The sequence below is a fragment of the Megalops cyprinoides genome, chromosome 3 (genome assembly GCF_013368585.1).
Source record: "Megalops cyprinoides isolate fMegCyp1 chromosome 3, fMegCyp1.pri, whole genome shotgun sequence".
Taxonomy (NCBI): Eukaryota; Metazoa; Chordata; class Actinopteri; order Elopiformes; family Megalopidae; genus Megalops; species Megalops cyprinoides.
This window is the reverse complement of record NC_050585.1, coordinates 4146300-4161433: the sequence shown is the minus strand read 5'-3', so window position 1 is coordinate 4161433 and position 15134 is coordinate 4146300. Positions and strand designations below refer to the sequence as shown.

The 15134-nt window shown below is 41.5% G+C and overlaps 1 protein-coding gene across 3 annotated transcripts in view; it reads right to left on the bottom strand.

Annotated features, from left to right (window-relative positions):
- cadm1a (cell adhesion molecule 1a) overlaps window positions 1-15134 on the bottom strand; it is a 262268-nt gene that overhangs the window by 15895 nt on the left and 231239 nt on the right. The window contains exons 9-10 of one of the 3 annotated variants that reach the window (XM_036524508.1): window positions 14298-14384; window positions 4957-4989 (exon numbers count right to left, since the gene is read on the bottom strand). The exons of 1 other annotated variant lie outside the window; for it this stretch is intronic. In XM_036524508.1, coding sequence (XP_036380401.1) covers window positions 4957-4989; window positions 14298-14384 — 120 coding nt within the window. The remainder of the gene's footprint in view (window positions 1-4956; window positions 4990-14297; window positions 14385-15134) is intronic. One more of the 3 variants, XM_036524509.1, reaches the window with a different exon arrangement.

The following is a 15134-nucleotide window of genomic DNA, read 5'->3' as shown; positions in this document are numbered from 1 at the left end:
AGCATAACACTGTCCAAAATGTCTTGGTATGCTGAAGCATTAAGATTGTCCTTCACTGGAGATAAGGGGCCTAGCCCAAACCCTGAAAAACAGCCCCATACCATTATCCCTCCTCCACCAAACTTCACAGTTGGCACAATGCAGTCAGGCAGGTAACGTTCTCCCGGCATCCGCCAAACCCAGACTCGCCCATCTGACTGCCAAACAGAGAAGCATGATTCGTCACTCCACAGAACAAGTTTCCACTGCTCCACAGTCCTGTGTTGGTGTGCTTTACATCACTCCATCTGATGCGCGGCATTGGACTTGGTGATGTGAGGCTTGCATGCAGCTGCTCGGCCATGGAAACCCATTCCATGAAGCTCCCACCGCACAGTTTTTGTGCTTAAATTAATGCCAGTGGAAGTTCGGAACTTCAGGTATGGAATCAGCAGAGCATTGGTGACTTTTACACACCATGCGCCTTAGCAGTTGTTGACCCCGCTCTGTGATGTTACGTGGTCTTCTGCTTCGTGGCTGAGTTGCTGTTGTTCCTAAACGCTTCCACTTTCTAATAATATCACTTACAGTTGACCGTGGAATATCCAGCAGGGATAAAATTTCACGAACCGTCTTATTGCAAAGGTGGAATCCTATCACAGTACCACGCTTGAAGTCACTGAGCTCTTCAGAACAACCCATTTTGTATCACAAATGTTTGCAAATGGAGACTGCATGGCTAGGTGCTTGATTTTATACACCTGTGGCAACGGGTCTGATTGAAACAACTGAATTCAATAATTAACAGGTGTGGCCAAAAACTTTTGTCCATATAGTGAATATACATATATATTACAACTGAAGCCACAGGAAGGTAACCAGAGTTAGTATTCTTCCTTTTTATGTACAGACATGATTCTTTTCCATATCAGTTCCCTGTACCTTGAGGTAGGTAATATACTGAAATGAAGCCAAACAAAGGCCTTTCCGCCCATGTAATCTAAAAGGTTAATTACAGGTAATTGTTGATTCCATGCATGGCATGTCACACCTAAGTCAACGCTGGACGAATGGTTGTAATAATACAGCATATTTGATATGCTTTTTTTAGCAATTCAAATCAAAAACGGTGTTGAATAACACAGACATTTCTGTGGCACAACAAGTAGGGGCATTGCCATGGAGACTGCTTTGAGAGGGGGAGGGAGGCGGTTAACACTGGAACTCTCAGAATGTCAAACAGCTTTGCATCAGTGGCAACTCGGCTTATGTCAAACAGTGGTTTGGGTTTACAGACAGCAAACGCCTCAATAAAGTCACATCCCAATTTGAGCATCTGAAACTGCCATTTGCTCCTGCAGTGGATTTATTCAGGGGCTTTACTTTATAAACCCGTTCCTGACTTGGAGGCACTATACACATTGGCCAGCAGATGACCAAAAAAACTTTGCTGTCACACATTGATGTGCCATTTGCTTCTGCAATTTGTTGTATTTGGACCATGAGTTGTTAGCTGTTAGTAGAAACATATACGCTGAACAAACCTCTACACAAAGAAGGAAATGCTACCAATAGCCCCAATATCTGTAACACATTCAACAAGCGCAAACTATCAAAGGTTTTAGAATACCTCAGAATGTCTACTACTTCAAAAAGTGCATGAACTATCAGTTTGCAGGATATTTCAGAATGTTTACTACAAAATTTCATTGATTTAATTTTGCTGGTATATGCAGTGATTTTGGTTCAGCTTTGGCTTGAGATACAAGTGAAACAACATGAAAGTTACTTTACAAGAGTTTTGAGGAACATGGTTTTTGTAGTTTTTCGTAGTTGAATTGGGAACGTTATCAAAGAATGTATCGGGTGACATTCCAGTGATTTCTAAAAGCCACACAGAAACGGCACAGAACAAAAAGATGCCGAGGTGACTGAACTAGGCGAGGTGCGCTCCGTCAGCCTCTTTTCACTGCACAAGCTATGCAACTCTCACGCTTGAGTGGGTGAGTGCAGGGGTGACACGTGACACCGAGGGCAATTGTGAGATTTAATTCACACTGCAGCAGTGCATTCTGAAATGAAGGAGAGAGAGAAAAATCTATACATGTGCTTCATTTGCTATAAAGAAAAATGGCCCTGACAGGGTATCAATAAATCAACTTTATGCGCCCGGACCCTGACGGAATCGGACATTAAACACATGCCATTCCAAGTAAAGAAAGCATGGCTGATACTCTGCGGCAGGGTGATGTAACAGAGGCTCCATCTGACAGGCATGCTGACGTGCTGATATGATCTATCTGACCAAGGGAGCCATATTCCTTAAGGCCTGTGCTGTGATTCATACACATCAAGCAACAGGACTTTGACTTCACCCCCCACACAAGATCATACCTTGTTTTTTTCATTTTTTCATAAAGAGACTAAAGGCTGTCAGAGTCAGCTATCCTCTGCCATTTAGGGTGCCTTTCACCTGACAAACAAAACCATATAAAACAAGACCAAACACAACAATAAAAAACAAACAAAAAAAACCTGGACTGCTTTGTTGTGGATATATACCAGTTCCTCTTCAGTGCTTCCTGTTTCACTGTGGAAATGCGCTCACCCCAAAATGCAAACCCCACTTATTCCTTGAACCTGTGCCTGTTGCTAGGCTACACAAAGAGAGCATAAAAAAGAAGAAAGAAGAGAGGAAAAGATCTACCAAACATTTGTGTTTAAGAGGGGGAGTCTTGATAACACTTAACAGTTAACAGTGTATGCTGTAATGGCTGTAGAATTACTATGCTAAAGCAATGACTGATGTTGAACATGAGTCCATGCTTTAGGTAATTACACACTATCACAATAGCCTCCACCCTGCCCAACCCTTAAAGGCTGACTGATGCCTGTGATTCAAATATAAACACACATTATTTTTTCTCTTTCTATACTCAGTTGAGTCCCTTTAACATGCCTAGGCTCCACTGATCAGTCACTTATGGAGCTGATGGCAAGAGATTAGTATTCAAGGACTTTTCAAAAACTATGGTTTTTAGTGCTGCTCACATGATACACTGTCTAAGAGGACATGCATGATCCAGTTCACTGAGGGGTCTGTTGAAAGGATATTTTTTAATAAAATGGAAAAAAAATCCCTTAAAGTATCTCTTCAAAGGAAAACAAAATCAACTCTTTTCCCTTATGTGTACTGTTTAAATATCAGAATTGAGTCTGCACTGACATTACATTACTGTTGAAGTGAAACTCCTGAGTTTACAGACCTCTGTACATCCCTACTCTTAACCTCCACTTTCTGCCTAGCATTTCTCAAAGGAAAAAGGGACGTCTCCACTTATGATGGCCTGCTCTCTGTGACCAACAACACACAGTGTGCAGGCGGTTGCATTTTCAGCTGTCTTCCCATGGTCAGCACTGGAAGACAAATTCTCCCAAATTGATGTCACGGATCCAACAATGCCAAAACAGTCAAATATAATGACCTAGGCACTGCTGCTGTGCTGTTTACAGCTACATATTGCATCATTATTATGATGGGCAATTCTGGTTGGGTTTCAAACATTACTGACACACTCTGTTCCAAATGCAGTCGTTCAATGATCAGCTTCACAGCATAAATGCAGGCATTTAAGTTCACATTCACCAAATTTCATATCAATTGAGAACCGCAGAAAAAAGGAGCAGCAATTTGAGCATACACCTAACCAAAAAAACCTATGTCACCAATTCCCTCCTGTCCCTTCTCCTTCACAGAAGCGAAACGGCTACGCTGCATACAGATTACTGTAGAATCACATTTTAATCAATTTGTGCAGCGCCGCACAAATCAATTCATCTCCCGTTCCACCTCATGTTCTTTTCTTTAAACTGAGCTTGATATTTGAATAGTGAAAATTGCAATAGATTATTCTGTGTCTTACAGTAATGCTATGTGATACATCATAGCAGTGCAGCCGTGGCCCTACAAGGTTAACATTGCCCTGGTGACATGATATTTAGAAAAGCAGTGAACTGCAAGAAAGCTCAATTATAGCCCTGCTACACGAACTGCATAAACCACGCTCGGGCGTTTCTCACATCTTTCTCTCAATAAGCATCACAATAACACTGAAGCTGGTTATGCTATTCAAGCACAAGATCTGCAGCATTGGTAAGTGCTATTCATCATATTTCAAAGTCCAAAATCTAATTTTTTTTTTCATTTATCCCAACTGAAATGCACATGCACAAATACTCATGGATCTGAATAATTAAATCCAGACAATTACAATTGCATTACATTACACTCATTTAGCAGATGGTCTCATCCAGAATGACTTCCAGCACAAAAGAAATTTACCTGGCATTGCTTGGGTCTGACATACTGTCTGTCTGTTACCAAATCTGATGCTGAATCTGCTGCACAACACTAAAGGAGAAGCTTGGTTGCAACAAGTTATATATATATATAACATCATGTGGGGAGGGTGTGTTTGTGCACTTCAGGTCGACAGAGGCCTCATGGTCGCACGCCCCTGTTGTCATGGAGACCCCCACTGCCCCAGCTAAAAGAGTTTTGTGACCACTTTGAAGCTGAAAAAAAACCCATTAGGCCTCCTTTCAAATGCTCCTGAGCACACACGTACAAGAACACACACACGCATTCAAAAACACACAAACAAACAAACACACAGACAGACAGACAGACAGACAGACAGACAGACAGACAGACACACACACACACACACACACACACACACACACACTCACTCACACACTCACTCACACACTCACTCACACACTCACTCACACACTCATTCACAAACTCACTCACAAACTCACTCACACTCACACTCACACTCACAATTCACAAACATTATCCCTGTGTATGGAACAGTTAAAAGAGCCTCAAGCGTTAGCCATTGTAAATGGCTGCCATGCAGTGCTGTGCTGTGCCATGCTGTGCCAGTACAGGACGGAGGGAGAGGTACCAACCGTGAGAGGCGGGGTCTGCGCTGGGTGCGGTGTCTGAGCACACCAGGAGGAGGGCAGGTGGAGGTGGGTGGGAAACGGGACGGACGGCATGCAAAAAAAGGAGAAATGAAAAACAATGGAGACAATAAGCGAGCGTTCAGAGACTGCTGCGCGACAACAGAGACAGTACGGTAACATCAGAAAACAAAGTGGTACAAATCACGACGACCACCACATCCAAACAATTGGGCAACGAACAGAAGCATATACACACAGCCCATCAGGGGAAGAGCTATCACATGGCAAGTAAAAACAGTCAAGTAACATAGCATACATTCATCACCACAGTTCATCGGCAAACATGGAACTGCTTGCCCCTCCCAGAAGGTGATGTAGGGGACACATTACCTGTGTGGGCAGCTTCATACGTATGACCTTGATCCTCTGGCTTGGCTTTAGGAGAGTGGGTGACATGTACATACATGTCATGCTCTCTCAAATTGACTTTGCCCATTGATCTTAAAATTAATGAAAGATCTTGAGCATTGTAGTACTGTCCATATATCCCTGTGTGACTGAGATGAAAGTTCCTTACAGTGACATTACTACACCGATAGCACAGATACATGTATTAACATTATAAATTGCTGCAATAATGAGAATAATGATCATAATAATGAACCAGAGGGGCTTGAAAATATAAATTGTAGTTAACATTGGATTACAAAATCCAAAATGACTGCGAAATATTTATATATTATTATTATTCATAGCATTAAATTCTTACAAAAAAGAGAAAGATTTCAAAATTCCTTTCAGTTGCAACCTGGAGCTAAGGCAAATTTAAATTATTTTCAACATCCATGATCAATCCAAGTACCTGATTATCAAAACCCAAGGATGCGCTGTTGGGAAAATGGTACTTGTTTGAATCTCCACACCAAAATCAGGCATAGGTAGGAAATCAGCATTCATAACCTTAAAATTGTTCTCTGGAAAAAATGCTGACTGCCTGGACATGTGCTTTAACAAATGGGCTGATTTCATAGTTTAGCACATTTTAGCAAAAGACACCCATGTAGCTTTATGGAATTACAATGCAGGGCTGGCTTTGCGCTGAAATGAACAGTACGCCTTGTTCCCTGTGTCATTACCCCAGTAGCACAGTGAGACACAGTGGCGTAAATGGCGGTTGTCAGGCAGATATACGGGACAGCTTTCCTTTGCTTTACCTTGGGGCTCAGTAGGCCGAGTTCAAACATATCAGAAAAGCAATTCTACATAGCCCACATGCTTGTTATGTGGAAAACACATTACCGATGTCAGTCGCTGTCAGGGTGGTGAAATCCCGACTTAAAGAATGACTGCACGCTCTGCTCCCTCTCTAAAGAGATCTGATCAAATCTGTTTGTAAGCCGATTGTTGCCTTTGATGATTTTGGGACCATTTACCCATCTACTAAATATTTATCTGAAATGTACAAAGGAACACAGTATGTTTAAAAAAAAAAAAAAAAAAAAAAAAAGAAAAAGTAACATGCACTCAAAGTGTCTGAGGTACTGTGTCCAACAGTTCACAGTTATCAAGAAGAAAGTAACACAAGCAGACTTTCTGTTGTGTTCCAATCAAGTGGTTGGTTTTTATGGCTGAATTAAAAGGTTTTTTTTTTTAAAACATTTGGTTAATGTTTAATCTACATTACAGAATTCATCAGAATTGGAGTCATCAGCATTAGAGCCTTTAAATTAAGATCACAGTATGTTCAAAATGTTGCCGAATATATTGTTTAAATAAAGTTTTATTTATCACATCACAGATCCATGACAAGGGGGTAGAAATTAAGAGTATGAGATGAATTATAAAACCGACACATATATGATCACAACAAAGCAAAACAACACAGCCTATTACATTTTTAAAGACACTTTTAAAATTTACATTTTAGCAGAGCTTGGGGAAAGTGTCTGGACACCAAACTGTCATATATATGCAACTTTTACCAAACAGATACAATATTAGCTGAGAGCACACCTGACCAAGCTGATTTAATAACTAAACCTATTACTGCTGTTAATTAGGCTACAACCTGCATTGCTACAGCATGTTAAATATATTTCATAGTACTGCCTCACCTCCTCAACCCACCTGGGTTCCCACTGTTGCAAACTGACTGCATGGTAATTTGAGAACAGCCCATTTTTCATCTTAAAACACTGACCAATCACATATAAATCACTTTGTGTTAGTGGTAAATATAACAATTCATCCTATTCATCTTCCTCGCAGCTCTCTGCCCCTTGCAGCCTCAGATGAGCAGCTGATATGTGAATGTGGTTTTAAATCAATCTGTCTGGCCACACGGCTCTCCCTCACTAGAGCTCTAAGTCGCATCAAAGTCATGTGCTCAAGACTGGGAGCCAGCGCGCTTGTGTGTGATCAAACCGAGCAGGGCCCAGGAGAGGAGATCTGCCCAACACACATTCATTCTGCCTCCCCCATGGATCAACGGTGCAGGGGCGATCATGGGAGGATCAAACTAAGGCAGAAACTCCAGTCTGGTTTTGTGAATTTGTTGCAGGGGCTTCCCGCTTCTTTTTACAAACTCCCCCTGCTCCCACACACCCTCCGGCTGCCTGATGGAACCCCAGATTACTTCTCTATGTACAAAACACAGTTAAGGTGATTCAAGCATATAGCAGTGCCCTGTCCACTGCAGAAATCAATTAAATAAAGCTACATAAAAAAACCTACGGCAAGCCGTTCAAGGACAAGTCTGCAAAACGGTCAGGCCTACAAAAGAACCAGGGACTGAAAAGAGGTATTAAAAAAAGAGTTCACAGAAGGCTTTCTATTCAGTCTCTCCAGTTTGTTCTGCCTGGAGGAAGTGAACAGCCAGTAACGTGTAGATGCGTGTGGCCTTCACGCTTGCAAGACAGGCTCCCCCATTTCCTGCCCGGAGCTGAGCAGAAAACCAAAAACTGTGTGCGGAACTCAGAGGCAGAGGGAGCCATCGGGTAGCCAACGCGCAGGTGACCAGAACGCGTCACACCCCTGTGATGTCCTCTCCGTCCGCCTGCATCGGGGTTATCAGCCAACTCCGTTACGGAGTCAAGGAGGCCACACAGGTCAGGCAGCGCCGCATGGCACGGCGTGTTGACTGATGACCAATCGCCTGCCTCAGGCCGTGTTTCTCCCCGGCGCCGCAGGTCACCTGAGGCAGTGCTCTTGCTGGCATCAGCAGAAACAACAGCGGGTACGGGCCTTCATGGCTAATTGCTACAGCTCTCGCAGCTCCAGGTGGCCGAGTCAGAGCGGGAGAGGCTTTAATGTTAACGCGGACGCTGAGGACTGCAGTGTGTGCTGCCTCTCTCACTGCTGCCTCAAACCAGACCAGCTCACACAAAGCCTGACTGCTGCTCGACCATATTCTTCAGTGCACAAAAAGCGCTTCTTGTTACCATATTTTCAGTGTCAGATTGCTCTCTCAATTGCTAAAACGGATATATGCATTTTGGCCTGGCCTGCCTGAAAAACAGTATCCCCTCTCTACCGGTCTGTTTTATTCAGCACTCTCATTGCCTTAAAAATGTGTTTGTCGATTTTTGTGTTTATGTGTGTTTGCACACGCATGCCGTGTATGTGTGTGTATGTTTACGCGTGTGTATGAGTGTGTGTGTGTATGTGTGTGTGTGTGTGTCTGTGTGAGACTGGATGTGTGTATGAGAAACTACGTGTTTATGCAAGCAGAGGTCTGGGATGCTGATTACCTTCAGCCTGTTTTATGACCTCCATCTCCGGTGAGCCATCATACCGTGCAATCATGGCACTAATAACAATCTACCTCTACATAAAAAAGACTTATCTGGCACATTTCTGTGTTTGCACGATGCTAAGTGCAATAAATTCCGCGGGATGGGCCCTCTCAGCTGTGTATCACAGCACTGCAGTCGTCCTTTTCCCTGTGGTAATGCAATTGACCTTTAGCGAATTAGTCTCTTTCAGCCTGTGGACCGTCTCTCTCTGTCTTTGTGTTTATTCTGCTGGAGGTATTAGATAGGCAGAGAAATGAACTCCTCCAGCTCACACGCAAGTGCTTGCACAAACCAATTCATTTATTCAATTCTGAAATCAGTTTACCAGATGGCGTTTATGCAATTTATGCCCTGACAACAGTGCTTGATTCTTTCCCTTTTTTTTTCTGGGTGAAATAAATTGGTTGGCGATTCAGTTTACGGCCTTTCATCAATTAAAAACCATGGCAGCACAGATCCTAATTCAAAATTGTTTTATTAGGTGGGTCCACTTAATGAATGGCTTTTTAAATTGTGTCTCTCGGACTGATTTTATATTCAGCCTCGTATATCACACAAGAGCGTTTTCCTTTTCATAAAATGGTGGTGCAGTACAACAATGGTTCAAGTAACTGAGCACACTTAAAAGTCAACAGGACATAATGAGGCCATAAGGAAGAGCATCACCAAACTACTATGGCCTTTTAACAGCAGATCTGGAGGAGAATTAACATTGAAAAATGCCTTCTACCTTCCACCTGATTTCTACACTAGTGAGTGAACTCGGCCTCCTCTCTGTATCTCAGAATGCCATGCCACTGAGGCATGGTGGTGTGGGGAGTGGATTGTCATGTTCAGGGTTCGAATTACGCTGAGGCCTGGGATGGCCCGGCCCCCTTAGTTCTGGCCAGGGCATCCCTAGTTCCATTTGAAATCAAAGTCTGGGGAGGCCATTTAATTCTTTCCTCGTATTTGTTAATTCTATAACTGGTGTGATAAATTGCTGTCTCATTGGGTGTAATTTTCAGCCACACTGCAAAGGGCACTCTTTCTGCTCAGCAGCTACTCTCTGGTGGCAGCAGGATCATGCTCGCATGTAGGTTTACTGTTGCTTGTTCCTTGTTACTACTAGCTAGCAGTTGAAAAAAAATCCAGTGACAAGCTGACGTGAATCGCCTGACCAAGCCTTCGACGCTAAATTATTAGTAACAGAGAGAGGAAGAAAAAAAACTGTCAAAAAAAGCAAACTGACTTAACCATGTTTGGTTTCGCCAAACGTGTAAAGCACAACGAAGAAATATATTAATAGTTTGCTGGCTGTCCTGCCAGTTTCAGTCATGCTAGCTAGTTGGTTGCTAACCCGCGTCTCCCTCTCTGCTTCGACTTCAGCTTCTTCATTGTGCTTTACATGTTTGGTAAAACCAAACATGGTTAAGTCAATTTGCTTTTGTTTTGACATTTTTTACTTCCTCTCTCTGTTATTAAGGCCTCTTAAGAAACTGTCGTGTCTACACAAGATGTGAATTTTGTGATAATCTATGCTACGATGTATCTTTGTGTGGCAGTGGCGACGGTTAGTGAATGTGAATGTTGTAAAGTCTATTATTTCTGTGCTTAATAATTGTGATGCACAGCACTAATAGTAAAAATGAGTGAAATTAAGTAAGAGGTGTGCACACCTTGACTTGTAACTTTTTTTTTTTTTTAAATGCTGCACGGACGTTTCAGGCAGACCCTTTCTTCAGCCTGCTTTTCTGGCAGTCATGTCAACACATTGTTTCCTTAATGTTCAGCACTAATAGTGATAGTAATCTTTCTGTGCATTTGGGTGAATTTTCTTATTGTTTGTGTCATTTTTGGTCAACAAATGTGGCTGACAGTGAGACATTTACAGCCTATTGCTGTGGGTAATTGTTGCCTCATGTACAGTATTTGCTCTGACGCAATTCACTTCCATATAATCTCTCCATTTATGCATCCGGGTGAATTTAGTAATAATTCATGATACCTGTGTGTTATTATGGTGTGTTGCAGAGGTTCATCTATGATGTGGCAGCGCTCATGGCAATGTATACCTAGGCTGTATTGCGGTGCGTAGTTGTTGCCTGAGGTTACACAGTATTGTGTACCGAGTGCCATCCATAAGGTGGGCCCCCCCAGGAGCTGCAGGGTAATTAGAACACTGGCTATGTTGCTATAGCAAAGAGAGAGAGGGTGTGTGTATGTGTGTGTGTGAGTGAGAGAGAGAGAGAGAGAGAGAGAGAGAGAGAGAGAGCAAGAGAGAGCGAGAGCGAGAGAGAATAAGGGAGCAAGAGTGCTTTGTCTTTGATAGAATCTGCAGAACAAAAAAACCTTTCACAAATATCACTTAACATCAAATTTAGAGCTGTGTTCTGCTGAACAGAAATTTGTTACTATTTCTAGAGAAAGAGTGAGAGGAGAGAGGCTTGGTTTTTGGGGAAAAAAACATTTCACAAATATTGATGAACATCAATTTCAGAACTAGGTTTAGAAGGGAAACAAACACACTCAAGCATACACACATGCGCATATACATACACATACACACACACACACACACACACACACACACACACACACACACACACACACACACACACACACACACACAGAGTTAGGGATTTTAGCAGTATTTAGCAGGACTGATTGTTAGGATTCTACGCAGTGGTGAAAGAGCAGGAGAGAGACAGAGAGAGAGAAAGAAAATTTGTAGAAGATACTGAGAAAGAGATGCTCACAAATATCAATAAACATCCATTTTATAGCTGTGCTTTTCAGAGAAACAAATGTGCGCGCACACACACACACAGATAGGAATTAATGACATCTGTCCCCATTGTGAATAGTGGTGAGCAGGGTCCTTCCATTTAGCCATCTATTTTGCAGTATAAATGGCAATTTAGTCATCTCTAAATGTCACCTCCTGAAGCTGGTGCGCACTTTAGCCCCGCGTTAGGCTCTAATAGATTTTTTAAAAGTGCAGTATACCCCATTCCATTTCTCCTTCAGCCAGTTTATCAAAAATGTATTAAATTTCTAAGTGGCCTCAACCTCTGTGCACTGATAAATTCATTTGGTAATCCTGATCTATAACCATCCACAGTGTGAATAAATAGAACCTGCCATCTCAGGGCATTACAGGTTTAAGGAGATCATTTTTTATATATAAATACACAGAAATAATGGAGCACTCTGTGAGGTTTGAGCATGGAAAAGACCTTGGAAAAAACACATACTGTAGATTTATTAATTTTGGATTTATCCTGTTAAATCATTTAAAGACAAACAAAAAATATAGTACTTGTTGTTATCGTGATATATGTTGCATTAAGGAACACACACACACACACACACACACACACACACACACAAGCCAAGCCAAACTAACATTAACAACTAACACTAACAAGCTTCCATGTTTAGCTTTAGATTTTCAGTTTAAGTAAAACTATAAGGTATGATTATTTTTTATTACTGTCATTTTTTCAATCAAACAGGCTTTGAATCTGCTATCCACACTCAATTTATGGTAAATGTAAAGTATGGTAAAAAGTTATGGTAAAGCATTCAAAATGCATTCATGAACACTGATGCAAATACACCATAGCGACATGTTGTCAATAGGGTTGGGGAGTAATGGAATACATGTAACGGCATTATGTATTTAAAATACAAAATATGAGTAACTCTATTCCATTACAGTTACCATTTAAATTGATGGTAATCAAATTACAGTTACATTTTAAAAATATTTATCTTACTGAAGGGAAGCAGAGAACGGCTGTGCTTGCAATTATGCCGTTATCTCGAGATCACGAGTTAATTATTTCGTTATCAAAGCTCATTTTCTCAAGATAACAAAATAATTAACTGCAAAAAAATGCAAGCACGACCCTTCTCGGCTTCCGTAACATGGGATTTTTTTTTTCCATTTAATTTCATTTATTTTTTTCATTTAATGTTTATTCAGTTGGAAAATCTATCCAATGATAGGCAACTCTGGGGTGTATCTCCCATATGCCCCTCACGAAAAAAAAAGAAGAAAAAATGCACAGCCTGCCTGACTCACAAGACAGTAGAATGGAGAGTGAGACAGAAAGCAACCAGCGCAACACGTTTATGTCATGGAAATACCGGGACCATTTTACTTTCAAATTTGGCAGTACAGTACAAGCTGTGTTTGCCAGCAACCAAACTGCTATCTGGTTCAAAAGAGTCGACCTGTAACCTGAAGAAGCATCTTGAAATAAGTTCTCTTTCATTATTTAAGCTATTTACATAGTTTGGCTGCACTGGATTAGCTATTCAGCTAGCCAGTAGGCAAGTAGGTACAGTATTAAGTAGTACAGTATTAAGTTAACTAGCTAACGAGTAGATACAGTGACAAAACAAGTGAAATTTCACGTTAAAAACTGTGATTACTCCAACAATTTTACACTATGCATATTATACATTAAATTGTTAAGCTACTTCTTTCTCACTCACAATGTATTTAGGGTGGCTACTGCCTTTTCTAACTCATGTTTTCGTGTAACGTACAGTTTTTGAATGAACATCTACAATTCTGAAGAAACTGCGATGAAATGCCCATAGACTTAACATGGGGGTGCATAAATGTTAGCCACAACAATACTAAGAGAACATTCTAAAAATAACCATTCAGAACCTTAGTCGGATGAACATTCTTTAAAAAACCGTTAAAAATTAAAAACACAGTGTTCAGAAAGAAATCCAAAGTATTGAGATTATGTTACTTACCTTGAGTAATCTAACAGAATACGTTACAAATTACATGTTAGGGCAACTATTCTGTAATCTGTAGTGGAATACATATTAAAAGTAACCCTCCCAACCCTGGCTGTCAATCGTTCACTTGTATGAACCAAAATCAACAGACTTAAGCAAAACACTACTATATCACTACTTCACATGACTCAATTACTAACAACCTAAGACTGCTGCACCCATTTTGGGGCTCCTGAAGCCTCACTCTGGCTTGATTGAGTTTATCTGATGAAGGGCAGCGTCTTTCCACTTCTATTTCCACTGCTTTCTCATACAGTATGTAGCTTTCGCACAGGAAGAATGTACATTAAACATGCACTGAAATGCATTTGACTCCGGGGCTATCATTATCGGCTTTCTTCCATGGCTCCACAAATGCATGTTGTGATTGTTATCCTCAGGAGGCACAAAGGCACACGGGGGCAACTCTAATCCCTTGCCTGGACAGGATGGGCTACAGCCATCACGATAAGATTGTGGAGCTCAGGAACAGGGCTAAATTTTGAGGAGAATGCAACAGGAATGGAATTGGACTCGCAGCCTTGATAGCCTGGCTCTGTGTGAGGCCGTGCTCCTTCCCGCAGGCTGTGGTTATCATTATTGGCAAGAGGAACCTTATCTGGTCTGGCTACCTGAGGCTTTTCTCTCTCTCCCTCTGTCTCTTTCTCACACACACACGCGCACACACGTGCACACACACACACACAGATTCAGAGTGCAAGTGAAGGCGGGGCCTGGGGCCGGGGCTGGCTGAGGATACTGTACCTTGGGTGGTGTCTGGGATGGTGGTTGTGAAGGTGGCAGTGGTGGTGGTGGTGGTGGTTGTGGGTATAGGGGTGGTGGTGAGAGCATCTGGATGGGAGAACAAATATAATAAATAATAAGGACACACAGAGAAAAGAAATCATGGAAACATGACACAGTGCAAAAAAGAAATCAAAGAAAATTAAAAAAAAAACAAAGCCACACCATCAGATGAGGAACAAGCAATGATGGCCTTTTAGAAAGGTATTGATACATGTGCGGTACATAAGCTGACTGGTACATATACAGTACATTTGAATATGTAACCAATGTCTTTCTACCTCATGAGGGGATGGGAAGTTACACAATCAGTCTCCACTGTTAGGGTCTCAGAAACAACTATCTCCTACATTTTGTATTTATCAAGTTTCCCTTTTATCATGATGAGGTTTTTTAACCTAAAATTGTAAACAAGAATATTCAATGAATTTTTAAGCTAATTTGTAGTACCTACAAACATCTTACAGAGTATCAATAAAAGCCCACCACAAATTAATTTAAAAAATGATGTGTATGTTCAATACAAAACATGAAAACAAAGAAAAGGGGAAAAGGGAGGCCACTAGTTGGTCTGGATGAATGACCATTCATCCTCTGTGTTCCATTGCACATCATACAATTTTCACATCTACCAAGTAGAGATGTCAAAATTGTGAAAGGGTCCACTCTAGATGGCGGGTTTACATGCCATCCATGACATGAAATCTTACCGCGCTTGAGAAGGCCAGGAAGTGAAAACAATTAAAATATTATCAGGGCAATGGGGCAGTGATTGGCCTTTTCATGGGAGACGGACAA